General features: G+C 52.5%; 6 protein-coding genes across 6 annotated transcripts; 3 read left to right on the top strand and 3 right to left on the bottom strand.

Moving 5' to 3' along the window:
- Window positions 1-319: 319 nt before the first annotated feature.
- M406DRAFT_240483 (HET-domain-containing protein) lies at window positions 320-1237 on the top strand (the record flags this gene model as incomplete). The annotated part of the gene is made up of 1 exon (XM_040916129.1): window positions 320-1237. A coding segment is annotated over one exon (918 nt), but the record flags the coding sequence as incomplete, so codon positions are not given.
- Window positions 1238-3443: 2206 nt separating this feature from the next.
- M406DRAFT_86394 (uncharacterized protein) lies at window positions 3444-5921 on the top strand (the record flags this gene model as incomplete). Its single annotated transcript, XM_040926078.1, has 3 exons — window positions 3444-4707; window positions 4807-4931; window positions 5000-5921. 3 exons carry the CDS (start codon window positions 3444-3446, stop codon window positions 5798-5800), a joined length of 2190 nt encoding a protein of 729 aa, XP_040780509.1. The 3' UTR covers window positions 5801-5921.
- A 633-nt stretch (window positions 5922-6554) lies between these two features.
- Window positions 6555-8590, top strand: M406DRAFT_335413 (arylsulfatase; the record flags this gene model as incomplete). Its single annotated transcript, XM_040921041.1, has 2 exons — window positions 6555-7023; window positions 7167-8590. 2 exons carry the CDS (start codon window positions 6555-6557, stop codon window positions 8588-8590), a joined length of 1893 nt encoding a protein of 630 aa, XP_040780508.1.
- A 295-nt stretch (window positions 8591-8885) lies between these two features.
- M406DRAFT_325050 (putative benzoate 4-monooxygenase cytochrome P450) lies at window positions 8886-10782 on the bottom strand (the record flags this gene model as incomplete). The annotated part of the gene is made up of 5 exons (XM_040919943.1): window positions 8886-9064; window positions 9166-9898; window positions 10000-10385; window positions 10508-10646; window positions 10720-10782. 5 exons carry the CDS (start codon window positions 10780-10782, stop codon window positions 8886-8888), a joined length of 1500 nt encoding a protein of 499 aa, XP_040780507.1.
- Window positions 10783-11738: 956 nt separating this feature from the next.
- M406DRAFT_36090 (family 43 glycoside hydrolase) lies at window positions 11739-12758 on the bottom strand (the record flags this gene model as incomplete). The annotated part of the gene is made up of 2 exons (XM_040923990.1): window positions 11739-12110; window positions 12210-12758. The coding sequence occupies 2 exons, from the start codon at window positions 12756-12758 to the stop codon at window positions 11739-11741; spliced, it is 921 nt and encodes a 306-aa protein (XP_040780506.1).
- Window positions 12759-13321: 563 nt separating this feature from the next.
- M406DRAFT_325048 (uncharacterized protein) lies at window positions 13322-13900 on the bottom strand (the record flags this gene model as incomplete). Its single annotated transcript, XM_040919942.1, has 1 exon — window positions 13322-13900. The coding sequence occupies one exon, from the start codon at window positions 13898-13900 to the stop codon at window positions 13322-13324; it is 579 nt and encodes a 192-aa protein (XP_040780505.1).
- Window positions 13901-14469: the final 569 nt, after the last annotated feature.

The raw sequence follows: 14469 nt of genomic DNA, 5'->3' as shown, positions 1-14469 counted from the left end.
GGAAAAGGATGAACACTTCGATACAAAGAGCTCAAATCATTTGACACCTCTCACGCTCTATCAATAAGTCCCTTCAATTGAAACAGTGTACCCATTCTTCTACTCCGTCGACTCTTGCCCATCGGAATTATTCGTAACTTTGGATCGGTCCTGTCTCGCAGCGCTTCTTGCCAAACATCACATTGAAGAATGCATCGATAAGCATAACTGTCAACAATTTCAATCGGAAAACAAGGATCTTCCAACCCGCCTTATCCTCATTCAAGAAGATCCTGAGCATTTCGGTGTCAGGCTGCGATACGGCAAAGAATTGCCGCCTGAAACTCGATACTCGGCCCTCAGTTACTGCTGGGGTGATGTCAAACCTCCATGCCTAACCACAGCCGGCAACCACGACAAGCAGTTCACCAAGATCGACTGGGAGCAGGTTCCCCAGACTTTCAAAGAAGCAATAATATTCACTCGCAACCTTGGACTGGAATACATATGGATCGATTCGATGTGTATAATACAAGAAGGGGATGGTCAGGCCGATTGGAACCAGGAATGCACCCGCATGTTTAACTACTACTCTAATGCTTACATCACACTCGGGGCACTGCTTGCTAGAAATTGCGGCGAAGGGCTCTTTTCTAAGGAGGCCTTACGAAAGCAACATCTCTTCGACATCATGTTTCGGGGCTGCAGGTCGTCCGTTTTCGCTTTCCGGCTCGTTGACGAGGACTGGGAATTTCTTCATGCACATCGCGGATGGTTCTCTCGAGGATGGAGTCTTTTGAGACGAGGCTGGGCCTATCAGGAGCGGCTTGTCGCACCGCGCGTTCTCTTTTTCACCAAAACCCAACTGATCTTTGACTGCTTCTCCTGTTGCACGTCGGAAGGGAAATCTTTCGAATCTCCCCTTTCTCGAGAGGACCCCAATCTAAAGGAACAGTATGGAGCACTCTTGAACGGTAGCTCGGAGCATCTTACCCAGACGTGGCAAGACATTGTCCAAAGCTACAGTGGTCTGCAACTGACTAAACCTCTGGATAAATTACCAGCGATTGCCGCTATAGCACAGCAAGTCTTCTCGCGACAAAAATGCAACGACGATTCAGATACTGAGTATCTATGCGGGTTGCGGAAATCACACCTACATGTCGATTTGCTATGGGAACCCGAACCTTTCGAGAGAACAATCAGTCGAGATCGTGAGGAAGCGAAGTACATAGCTCCTTCCTGGTCGTGGGCATCCTTTCCTAAAAAAATAAATTATGATTATCCCAGTGTGGTATCTTCTCCGATTTCGACAATAAAGCTCGTCAAGGACTGTCTCAGGTTCAGAGGCGCGGGACGTTTCGGCCGTGTACATGGTGGCTACATCACGGTTGAAGGTCCCGTTATCGACGGCTGGGGGGAAGTCTTTTATACCAACAATTACCCTGAGTGGCGGGTACGAATCATACCAGTAGAATCTGACCACGACAACCAAAGCACGATTTTCTTCGTGAACCCGGATTACAAAGGTGGTTATGAAGGATTGGAAGGACTCCGGGCTCGTGGGGAGGAGGCCCAAACTCTGGAGGAACTCCAGGATGGAGATCGAATCAAAATCACGTGTATACAAACCTGTAAATCTGATTGGCAGCGGTATGGTGCGCTTGCTTTGTACCGGAGCTCGAAGACTGGCCGCTACAGGCGCTTGGGCTTCATACGGATTAACAGGAGCGACAGAATATTTCAGAAGGCTAAAATCCAAGTCTTGGACATCGAATAATGTCAGAAGAAAAGGCCCAAATTTATGAGGCAAATTTCAGATTTCCTTCCACGAGATTGAGACGTGTTCACGCAAAGTCTGCTGTGCCAGTACGCCAAACACGATTTGGTTTTCTACGCTGCGTGATTGGAGGCTAGGACAACCAATATATATCACTTTAACTGTTGTGTAAAGAAATGACCACTCTCCATTCATTGGGGATTGAAGCACACTGTAAAGTAAAAGATATTGAGTACATCAGAACAGCTCAACATCAAAACCTACTTGTCGAAGTGTAAGTCCTAGATATTAAGAACGAGCTATCAATCTATAAGAGTAGTGATTGACACGAAGTGCAGTTCAGGCCCAGATATTAGTGATGACTTAACATAGGCTCAAACTTTCAAATATTTTAAGAGTGATGGCACTCTTTCACTTTGATCGTCTGTGAGAAGATCCGAGCATTCAATAGTCATGTGGCGTAGCCAGTGGTTCTCATTAGAGGGGCGTGAGACAGCAAGGCTGATTATATAGCTGTCTGACAGTCAAACTCGCACAGAAGGGAAGCATTGATTAGAGTTGATGGCTGTAAAGTGCTTGATACAAGGGTTTGATAGCTCATATATACCTGAATATTGATAAATTGATCATCACTAAGTCTGGGTGGTTATACCCTTTTCCTCTTCGATTTTGGGAGGCTTGTCTTCTCATCTTTGACAAGAATAGACATACTAAATTGCGACCACTGCTATCTAGCACATAACAGTGGGCCCCCGGGGGTAGGATCGGGGAAGGGGGTGAACAGTGCTGCTGCTATCAAAAATGATCCGTCTTTGCGCTGGAGCTTGTGTACCGCCTCTATATACCCACCCAACAACAGATCTTGCGCACGCTGTGCTGAGCAGTATCTAGCAAACATTATCCATCACCAATTGAGATTTGATTCATGTAAGTTCTGAGCAGTTGTGGTAGTAATGTCTCACATGATTACACTCGGTATTGCCGATGATTATGCGAGTCCCAAAATTCGATCTCCTAACTGAACCAGGGAGCTGAAATACGCGGTGCGACATGGCCCCATCTTTTTGTTTACCCTGGCCCCAAGGGGGGAGTGTGAGGTGTCAATTGTTAACGAGTGGACCGGGTGAGACCCGCTGCCCTGTCTCTTGGGCCTTGGCTGTCTGCTCTCCCAATGCATTGCCTGTCTTTTTGGGGGTCCCTGTCAGCGTTTGAGGCCAACAAGATGAAGTACGAAGTCAAGTCCACTGCTGTTGGTTGTGCGAGCTCTCTCCACAGTGGTCCCAAAATCCATCCACGATCTGTGTGCAATCTGGGAGGCGCTCTTCATTTCTCATTAAGAAGAGTGTGTATGTACACAGCACCTGCTTGCCCTTCAATCTTCTTGTACAGCCTTCCTCACACCGTGATATAATTGACACTTGGCTTCGTCGTCACGATTCTACGGCCCAGTGATGTTGCTCCAGAGCCAGCACCACCAGTGACAATGCCACAGCAACTGAGGCCCAGCCTCGGGGCCCAGCGCCAAAGGCTGGTCAGCAAGATGGCGGATATCTGGTCCGTCATACGGCCCTACCTGCCACCGGTGAATTTCATCACGATGCACCACGCCTACTTCATCCTCGCCGGCCTGGTCTTTGCCGTCATATTCTGGGGCGCATCACACCCCAGCAGGAGCGTCAGTTTCATGGACAGCCTGTTTCTCGTTGAGTCTGCATTCACAGGCTCGGGTCTCAACACGGTCAACCTCAGCCAGCTCACGTCGGGCCAGCAGGCCATCCTCGCCATCATGATGATCCTGGGCAGTCCTGTGCTCATATCGCTTTTCACAATCTGGTTCCGGGCGCACATCTTTGAGCAGCGATTTGAGGATATCGTGGAGGCGGAACGGAACAGGAGGCCCGAGACAACTGGGACAATCGTCGGCATGACCGGAGTCATGTTTGGCGCCCCTGTCATGTCTACATTTCGGCGGGCCAAGGGACACAGCAACAACAACTCGAGGGGCCCGCCTCGTGCAAACACCATCATGCACACGCAACGCGCCGAGGAAGATGCTTTACAACTCGGCACATCGAGGGAGAAACTACCGACTCCCCCAGTTCCAGAAGGAGGACCCAGCCCCCTGAACCCGATCCGAGAAGGCGAGAGTCTCACCGTCGAAGAGCCGCACGCTTCCGGCCGTCCCGTCAGCGCATACTCGCACGCCTCCAACAACACCACCACGAGGAGACGGCCTCGCACCCGCAGCGATGCCCGCCCTACGAGCTCGGACGGGTTCGACTTCAGGACCTTCATCCGCACCAACAAGAAGTCGATCGGGAGGAACGGGCAGTTCTTTGACCTGACGGACGAGGAGCGCGAGTACTTGGGCGGCGTCGAGTACCGCGCGCTGCGGATCCTCTTTGTCATCGTTGCGGTTTACTTTGTCCTCTTCCAGCTCTTTGGCGCCATCGCGCTGGGGGCCTGGATGGCCTCGCGAGAACCCAAGCTTGCGACCGCCAATGCGCAGAGCCCGTGGTGGACAGGCGTTTTCCTGTGCATCTCGTCGTTCAACAATGCCGGCATGACTCTGCTGGACGACGGGATTGCAGCGTATGAGAACGATGCGTTTGTGTTGACGATTGTTACCATCCTGGCTCTGGCGGGCAACTATGCTTTCCCGGCATTCATAAGGGCGACTGTCTTCTTTTGCAGCTGCATGCTCAGGCTGGCGACCGAGGCTGACGAACACGCTACCTGGAAGGAGGCATTTGACTTTATTCTGAAATACCCTCGCCGTCTCTTCATGTTGATGTTCCCAGCAAAAGCGAATTGGACATTTGTGGCCATCTGCACTTCCTTGGGCGTGGTCAACTGGGTCAGCATACTGATCCTCAGCATTGGCAACTCTGTTCTGGAAGTGTACCCAGTGGGGAGAAGGATAGGCCTGGCCTTGTTTCAGAGTTTGAGTAAGTACTTCCTTGAAAGGGAAAAGAATCTTTTCAGTTCTCATCTGCATGTTTTCATACAAATGGCAAAGGCTAACGTCTTTTGTTTTCTCCTTGCAGCACTCCCGTCTGGAGGTTTCACCGTCATCTCAGCCTCAAGCCTGTATTTCGACGTGCTCGTCCTCTGGGTCATCCTGATGTATGTCTCTGCCTACCCAGAGATCATCGTAATGCGCAACTCCAATGTAAGCTTTCTGGCCCTCTCTACTCTGACACCTAAAAATCTATTGTCTCTAAACATCATCACGAATAGGTATACGAAGAGCGCTCTCTGGGAATCTACGTCAGCAAATCAGACGAGGAATCCGACAAATCCGAAACCAGCTCTCTGGACCAGCTTCTCTCCCCACACGACCAGCTCCTGCCCATCCCCCTTTCCGGCGTTGCCTCGACCTCGGCAGTCTCGCAGGCCACCACTCAGATCTCCACCCGGTCCATCAAGAAGCTGGCCGCCGTGGGCCGCCGCGGGACGGCGTTTGTGGGCAAGCAGATCCAGCGCAGGATGAACAACTTCCAGGGCGTGGGCGTGGCCGCCACAACACCGCGGCCACCACACCTGCGCCGTGCCCCTGTGATCTCGTTTGATAATGACAAGCAAGGGGGTCCACCTGGGGTGGCAGCCACGGCGGCGGAGGAGGGCCAGGTGAGCCTTGTCACGCAGCATCTTCGGAGCCAGCTGTCGCATGACATCTGGTGCATCGCGCTGGCGCTGTTTCTCATCATCATCATCGAGACGCGGCATACGCTCCTGGATCCGCAGACGTACAGCGTGTTTAATTTCATGTTTGAGATTGTGTCTGGCTACACGAATATTGGGTTATCGCTGGGCGTGCCCAATGAGTCGTATAGTTTTAGTGGTGGGTGGTACACGGGGAGTAAGTTTATCATGGTGGTCATGATGATTCGAGGGAGGCACAGAGGGTTGCCGGTGGCGCTGGATCATGCGGTTAAGCTGCCTGGGTGGGATAATGCGAAGAGGCAGCAGGAGGATGCCGAGATACGACAGAGTTTGAGCAGGAACAGGGCCAGTTGTGATGATTTGGAGGATCCTTAGCGATGTGGTGAATGCGTCTATGGGCGAAGTTCTCATTTACGACGTCACGAGTTTTTGGGTATGATTAGACTCTAGAATGCATAATTAGATCATAGAATGCCACCAGCTTCTTGCCTTCTTGAAAAGCGTAATATCAAGTTTGACTTCATGTTGTTGAGTGGTCAGTGCAAGATTATGATGATTTGTTGTATTTGTATGTCTTGTGACATGAAGCAACTCGGGTCTATACTTATCCAAGAGATGACAAAAGTCAAATTACTACTACTATTTGCATTTATGCTGTCTGCTCTTATTCTTTCAAAGAGCCCATAAATATGGAATTCAATGACTCTTTTTTTCTTTACAGCACGCGACGAGATTACCTTCACGACGCCTATTCGTGCTAATCAAACACCAAACTCTAATGAAGTTTGTTCTATGATTTACCAGTGACAAATGTAAGATGAATTCAGCAGAGGATAGAGATATCTTCTTCTTTCTCCCTTTTTTTTCTTTTTTTTCTTTGGTTCCCTCTTTTCTCGACAGCACAAGTTGTTGGTGTCTAAAAGGCAAGAGAAAGGTGTCTCCACTCTCTTACGCAAGCCATGATCTATTCGTTATCGAATGAATGAGGGGTAGAGAATGAATACGGAATCTACGTTCAAAGTAATGAGAGAAATGGAAAAACATGAGAGAAGTTCACTCCACACAATCAAGAAAAAAAAAAAAAGATTGACAACAATCAACCTTATTTAATGAAACCAAATATACAACAATGCAGCAAGAAACCAGCTCGGAGGCCAAGCGGCCCAACTTCCTTCTCATCGTGGCCGACGACCTAGGCTTCAGCGACTGCAGCTGCTACGGGTCCGAGATCCAAACCCCCAACATCGACTCCCTCGCCACAGCAGAAGCCAGCTCGCTCCGGTTCACCGAGTTCCACGTCGCGGCAGCATGCTCACCCACGCGGTCGATGCTCATGACGGGGACGGACCACCACATCGCGGGGCTGGGCCAGCTGCAGGAGTTTACGCGCAGCTCGCCGGCGCACAGGGGCCAGAAAGGGCATGAGGGGTATCTGAATGAGGGGGTTGTTGCCCTGCCTCAGATCTTGCAAAAGGAGGGCGGGTATCTGACTCTGATGTCGGGGAAATGGCATCTTGGGGTGCAGCAGGAGCATCATCCTGTCCGGCGGGGGTTTGACAAGTCTTTTGCCCTTCTTCCTGGTTGTGCCAACCATTACAGTTAGGAGCCCTCTCCATCTCTCTCTCGCTCTCTCTTTTCTTCTTCTCTCTATATTTCGCCCTCTTCAGATGAGGCTGGGCGACTACGAAGACGTAAACAAAAGCTAACGCTGACATCCATGGCCAACCCTTTCCAACAAAAGACTACGAGCCAGCATATCAAGACCCATTCAACGAACCTGGTAGGTTTTTCGAGACCGCCACCAGGGCCCTTCACGCAGAAGACGACCACTACGTCGAGGACCTACCCAAAGGCTGGTATTCTTCCGACGGCTACACCGACAAAATGCTGTCATATCTATCCTCAAGAACCGAGCAAGAACTCCAAAAGCCCTTCTTCGCCTACCTCCCCTTCTCTGCCCCGCACTGGCCCCTCCAGGCACCCCCAGAGAACATGGCCAAGTACCGCGGCCTCTACGACGACGGTCCCGAGGCCCTGCGGCAGAGGCGCGTGCAGAAGCTCAAGGAGCTGGGGCTGGTGCACCCTGACGCCAAGCCACACCCTGTCGTGGCAGGACCAGGGGACGTCGACGAGTGGGAGCATCTAGACGACGAGGTGCGCGCAAAGTCGGCTCGGGCGATGGAGGCGTACAGTGGCATGGTGGACCGCATGGACTGGAACATTGGAAGGGTGTTGGACTACCTCAAGGCGTCGGGCGAGTACGACAACACTCTTATCCTCTTCATGAGCGATAATGGGGCCGAGGGCGCGTCGTATGAGGCCTCGCCCATCGTGGGGCCGCGGATCCTCGAGCATATCGACAAGTACTACGACAACAGTCTCGAGAATATCGGCAGGGGAGACTCGTTTGTGTGGTATGGGTGTCGCTGGGCACAAGCAGCCACGGCGCCGTCGCGGCTGTACAAGATGTTCTCCACGGAGGGCGGCTGCCGGGTTCCTCTGGTGGTGAAACCACCCAAGACTGGGCTTGCCGGGGAGGGAAGAGGAGAAGACAGAAGAGGAGGAGGAGGAGGAGGTATCATCACGGATGCCTTTTGTACTGTCATGGACCTCGTGCCCACCGTGCTCGACCTGGCTGGACTGCTGGACAAACACCCAGGCGGCACCATGCAGAACGGCCACACCATCGCCCCCCTCCGCGGCCGCAGCTGGAAGTCCTACCTGCACCAAATCGCAGCATCTGGAGGCCAAGCCCCACGCCTCGAAATTCACGACAAGGACTACGTAGTAGGCTTTGAGATTGCCGGTTCCGGAGCCCTTCGCCGCGGGGATTGGAAGATCACCTTTGTCCCTGCGCCGAGGGGCCCGCAGAGGTGGGAGCTGTTCAATATCCGAGATGATCCTGGGGAGACCAGCGATCTAGCTGAGGCGAGGCGTGATGTGTTTGTGGACCTGCTGCGGTGCTGGGAGGAGTACAAGGCCGAGGTGGGCGTGGTCGGTCTGGCGGGCGAGTATCCTGCGGCGGTGCAGGGCGATGCGAGCACGTATGCAAAGGATGAGTTTGAGGATCCGTATGCTTGGATCAAGTATATTGGACGGCCTGAAAGGACGCCTGCACACCTGCTTGGTCGGATTCCGCTGACGGGGCAGGGTCGGGAGATGTAATGAGGGTGGACGAGATATCATATGTATATATATATGTGTTAAATGTAACGACTGTTTATAATGACAAGAATACCAGAAAAGACTGCAAATGTTTGTGATCTGAAAACACATAACCGAACTGGGACCTTCTCTTCAACGTGGTTCAGAGACAAGAACTAATGTAAGACGATTCAACCTCTCGACTGCTCGCAGCTCACGTCACATTTTGCAGCTCACCCTGCCGACAACAATCCTCAGTGTGTTACACACAGTATCTCACCATGGCGATATTAGTATGTCACTACTCCAACATTTCTCAGCAGGCTTCGATCAGACATCTCCTGCCCTTGGGTGACAGGAGCACATAGAAAGACGCATCCATATCCGCATCGCTCATGCCCTCCCTCTGCGAAACCTTGGCCTCTGGGAAGGCATGGAAGAAACGACAGGTCGCAAGACGCATCTGCATCATAGCTAGATGCTGGCCAATGCAGACTATTGATTGTGAGAAAGGCGTTGTCATGTCAGCTCTCTGTCTCGGTCATCCTTATAATAAAAAGAAAAGAAGAAAGGCCGGCCCATGGATTTGGACTTACCTCGCGAACCACCGCCAAAGACAATTATTGAATCCTTCATCTCCTTGCTAGGATTCTCCCATCTCTCAGGCAAAAACTCCTCAGGCCGCGGAAACACCCTCCCATTACGATGCAGCGTGTAAGACTGTGCCAAAACCGTGGTCCCCGCGGGCACGAACTGCCCAACCAGCGTAGCACCGCCTGAAGGCACGACACGAGGCATCCCGGCCGCCACGACACTAAACAGCCGCAGCGTCTCGTTGATGACACAGTTCAGGTACGGCAGGTCCTTGATATCCTCGTAGCCAAAGTCCTCGCCCCCACCACCACCAGCAGCAGCAGCCAGCGCAGCAACCCGCCCCTGCACCTCGGCCACCAGCCTGCGCTGCACATCCTCCCGCCGACAAACGCTCCAGACCAGAAAGGTCAGCGAGGTGGCCGTCGTGCCCGTCCCAGCCGTCATGTACACCTGCGCGTTGTCCCTGAGGTTCTCAAACGACAGCGCGTCCTCGTCGCGGGCCTTGTACAGCTTGGAGAACAGCGTGGGCCGCACCTCGCCTTCGGGAGTGTTCTCTGTCAGGCGCTGGTGGCGCCGGAGGGCTTCTGAGGCGTGCTGGCGGAGGCGTCTTGCGTTCTCAGCGGACTTGGGCGGGATGGGGAAGCGGGGCATCAGGTACCAGGTGAGCTCGGGCAGAACTACTCGGATGGAGGCGGCACGGCCCAGGGCTTCTAGGTCTCGAGCAAATTCGTCTTTCTATTTGGTATACACGGTTAGAGACTGAACATCAATACAGTTTATGTAATTATGCAAATGTAAAAGGAGCAGGAGAAGAGACGAAGAAGTAAATAATTCACCTCGCCACGCTGCAACAGCCCGGCCGTCTCACCAAAAGCCAGCTCGGAGATGACATCCAAAGTCATAAGATGCCACCACTTGGCCACATCCGCCGCCCCCCGTGTTTCCATCTCTGCCTGCATGCCTGCAATGGCCGCGCGAGGCTTGGGCTCGATCTGTTTGTGAAACGCCCTGAGGCCAGAGTCGGACACGCCGGCCGCGAGAAGGCGGCGGAAGTGCCGGTGCACGTCGATCCGGACAGTGGTGAAGACGTTGGAGATGCCTGGGTGGAGGGCCCAGTAGAACTGCGGTTCTTTTAGGAACTCATTCTTGACGCTGGTCATTTGGTGGTAGGCGGCTGGGTCGGCAATGTAGACTGCTTTGGGTCCTGTGCGGATGATGGGGCCTAGAGAGGGAGGAGTTTTCGAATGAGTGAGTGAGTGAGCAAATGTATTTTTATAAATCTTTTGAATGGGTTGAGTGGCTGAGAAAGTATTTTCCATGGCTTATTGCAGAAGAGGTACTCACCGTATGCCTCATGAAGGGAGTGTATGTAGGGGGGCAAGTGTCCCTTCCATGAATGATATCTCGAGACCAACCCCGTCCATTGCGTATGCCATGGCCCGGGGATCTTGTTGAGAGGACTTCGAAGGCTCTTGATGATAAACTGTGTGTGGTCCTCGAGTTAACAAATGACTTGTCTCTGTCAATACTTTTAACCACCGGATTCATAGGCGTACTATTCCTACTGCCAGAAGCAGAGCAACGCCGCCAAGATGAACGTTTGTCAAAGAGATGTCCATTATCTATAGATCCTCTTCTGAAGTAATTGATTATGCCAGCTAATAGATTCTTTCAAGAGCCACCAGGTGGAAGTATGTAATGTTGTTGAACCTGGACCATCTCTACAGAGACGACAGCGTAAGGCAAGCGAGGGAGCTCTTCATATACTTGCATTGTTTCGGCAGTTCACACTCAATTGATATTAAACCATACATATATTGGTTGAAGCAAGGATAGAATGTGAAGTCAGGTGTACGCAAGACGTATACAACTTCACGATCGACGTTTCCCGTGCTGCAACACCCCCTCCTAGAACTGACCGCTACCAAGATTGTACCGCCAAGTGAGGAATACGCCAATACGACAACAAGTATCACATTGTACCTATTCAACCAAAGTATACACCCAAGGGCACACAAATACCCACGTGCAACATCGCTTCTCTCTCCCTTCCACTATATCCCCTTCATATCAAGCACGTGTCCCAGGACTAATGATCCTACACAATAAAGGGTGTGCAATCACAACACAACAAGGAAACTCGGTCTATTCGGAGTCGCGAACCTCCGACGTGACCGAACCGTATGCAAGTATCTAGACCAAGATCGCGTGCCGAAGACGAGCGAGGCCATCATTGTGAGCATCGTTATACACCGGCCGTACCACCTTCCCAGGCACACCACAGGGTTGCACGCATAAGAGTAGTAAAAAATAGTGAGGATTAGATCCTTCACTTGCGCCTTCTTGATATCTGCCGCTTTCCGTGTCTCCATGCATGTCATCCAATCATGCGTGTGTGATAATGTGATCAACATGATATTCCCAAGTTTATTTCCATTGGGATCCTCTTCTTCTTCTCCTCCTTCCTCCACCTCTCTCCAGGACGCATAAACCGGTAATTATGTCTTTTCCTATCGTCTTCCCCGCATGGCCCCCTTGTCCTCCCTTTTTCGTGCTTCTTTCATGCATACTGACATCAGACCGTGACCTGCACAGATCGAATCGTCCCGTCCCCGTCATCAAAATACATCCTCTCCAGAGCCACGACCCGTTTATTCGCATCCGTCTCCCCCGGCGCTCGTCTGTGATACACAATGTACCAAATATCCGACCCGGGAACGTTCACCACGCCGTTGTGGCCCGTAGCCACCGCCACCCCCGGCTCCTGCTGCAGCACCACGCCCACCCGGCCAAACGGCCCCAGCGGCGACGCCGACATGCCGTACGCCACCTGGTACGTGGGGTCGCCGTAGCCATTCTCAGACCACATCATGTAGTAGACGGAGCCGCGGCGGAAAACCTTGGTGCCCTCGACGAACGTGGGACTGGGTGTGACGTCCCTGATGTACTCGTTGATCGTGACGGTGGTGCTGGTGTTGCCGTCCTCATTTTCTTCTTCCTCGTGGTCCTCGTCATTGTCTCCGGTGGGTAGGGGCAGGAAGCTGACCATGTCGTCGTCCAGCAGAGCGACGTTGACTGCCGTGCCGCCCCAGTACAGATAGACCCGGTCATCGTGGTCGACAAACACGTCAGGGTCCATCGGATTGGCGTTGTTGATGACCGAATCGATGAGGCGACCACCCAGGGCATCTCGGTAGGGACCGCCCGGTGCATCGGCCACCGCAACACCAATACCCGCCGTCTCCCTGGTCGTCCGCAGGCCGTTCGCGCTAAAGTACAGGTAGTATTTCCCGTTCCTACTAACAGACGCCGGCGCCCAGAGGTTGTCCGTAGCCCAGCTGATCTCGTGCGGCGTGAGGATGGACGGGTGTATTGTCCAGTGGACAAGGTCAGAGGAGGAGAAGGCGTCAAAGTAGGTCTGGTGGCCCGAGGGGATCGAGGTCGTCGGAAAGATCCAGTAGACGCCGTCGTATACGCGGATCTCTGGGTCGGCATACCATCCTTGGAAGAGAGGAGCCTGCGTGTTTCCGAGCTGGGGCCCGACACTTCTTGCCTGAGCTGCTGTGATAGTCACGGCACTCCAGCAACTGCTCATCAAGAGAAACAACCTCATGGCGGTGTTGGAAAGAGGCCCTACAACTTGTGACTTGGTTGATGTGAGTCTTGTCTGTACTGTAGAGAGTATTGAGTAGGAACGCCTGCGCCGATTGCTCGCACTTGGGTAGGAAAAGAACGAGAAGGATGAGAAGGTGAGCCTTTTCTGGATTACATTGGGGGAAAACTCTGCACTTAAATACTGGCACAGGTCAGGAAAAGGAACACTATACATGTTAGGTCAGTCTAATAACTGGTTAATTTTTATATCTAAAAGTCAAGGGCACGGGCTAAGAGCCTCTGGCCTGCGAGCTAGAAGCGCCGGTTTGAGCATTGCAATCACGAGAACTTCACTTGTGCGGATGGTGTGAGAACTATTTGGACTTGATGATTCATGTATTTTGGACTGTAATAATCTGCATTCCGGCGTGCAAGTTGTTCACTTGGAAGGAATACGCTAACACCATGTAAGGTTGTGTCTGGTTCAAACGCTGGTCGTGATGATACATTTCGGATCCCGTCCACGCTCGACACACGACGAGGATGACGATGACAAGAACCTTATCATGCCCAAAGCCACGGGAAGCGCCCACTCGGCAGTTGAATACGGTATCGTACTCTTTGGATGATGCTATCGTCCTTGACCAGCTGTCGGTATGCGGCCATGATGTGGTCTGGGATCTCCCAAAACAACCCCGTTTCTGGGTATGGCCAGTACACACTCCTGTTGCAGTCTAGGATCCAGACGGAGGCTTTGCGCGGGCTGGTTCTGGTTCTAATACTAGGCGTCTCCAGGTAGTATTCCAGGCTGGGGCACTTTCCCTGAGACGATGAACTATACCAGTTCGGGAACTCCAGCTTCAATCGCTGGAGCTTGGGCATCTGCAGCATGGCCTTTGCCAACTTGTGCATAAGAGGGTCGTAGGACCTGGGGTCCACACGGTCACGCCAGAGGTTGATGGGGTCGTGACCGTTCTGCATACGCCGTGTTGTGTAACAATCCTCTGGCATCAGGTGAGTCGTCTGATGCTCGCCGTCTCCTTTCAGAAACCAGCCACCACCAGCAGTAAGGAGGCTGGCATCCATCTTAACCACCTGCATAGACGGCCAGAGCTCTCCGCCGTCGGGCGGCAGCTGGAACATCTCGGTCGATATAATGAAATGCCCGTCAAGCACGAGCTTCTGGACTGGACAGCGCTGACAGATCTGATTGATGGCATGACCGAGCAGATCGACATGCTCAGTCGAGTGAGCACACACGCAACCAGGTCTGAAGTCATGATTCCTGATACTGCTACGCCATTCACGTAGCCAAAGTTCTGTGAGAAATTTGAAAGAGAGGTCCAGCATGATGCGACCGATGGCTTGCCGTGGTTTGATGTGTTAATGGGCTGTATACGGCTTGGCTTTTTGGGAGAAAGAAAGACGGTCGAGTGCACTCACCACACCGCTGCTCACGTCGAGTTCTCTGAAACCGGTTTTCCACCGTTGGAAGCTCCCAACGGACACTTTGAAGATTTGGTAGTGCTTGAGCCATTCGGGCAAGAGTTTCAGGTAAGAACGCTCGGCTACTGCTCAGACAGTCGAATTGGAACCTAGTCACTGCTTCCAATGGGGTCAGGCTGGCGTCCCTGGCCAGCTCGAGATAGCATTCTATGCTGCGGGCGGGCAACCACTCGCCCTAGATCGGCTGCTTGTTCTTCAAATTTCGG

The sequence above is a fragment of the Cryphonectria parasitica genome, assembly GCF_011745365.1.
Source record: "Cryphonectria parasitica EP155 unplaced genomic scaffold M406scaffold_1, whole genome shotgun sequence".
Lineage (NCBI taxonomy): Eukaryota > Fungi > Ascomycota > Sordariomycetes > Diaporthales > Cryphonectriaceae > Cryphonectria > Cryphonectria parasitica.
The sequence above is the reverse complement of the archived record's forward strand: the minus strand, read 5'-3'. Positions and strand labels throughout refer to the sequence as shown.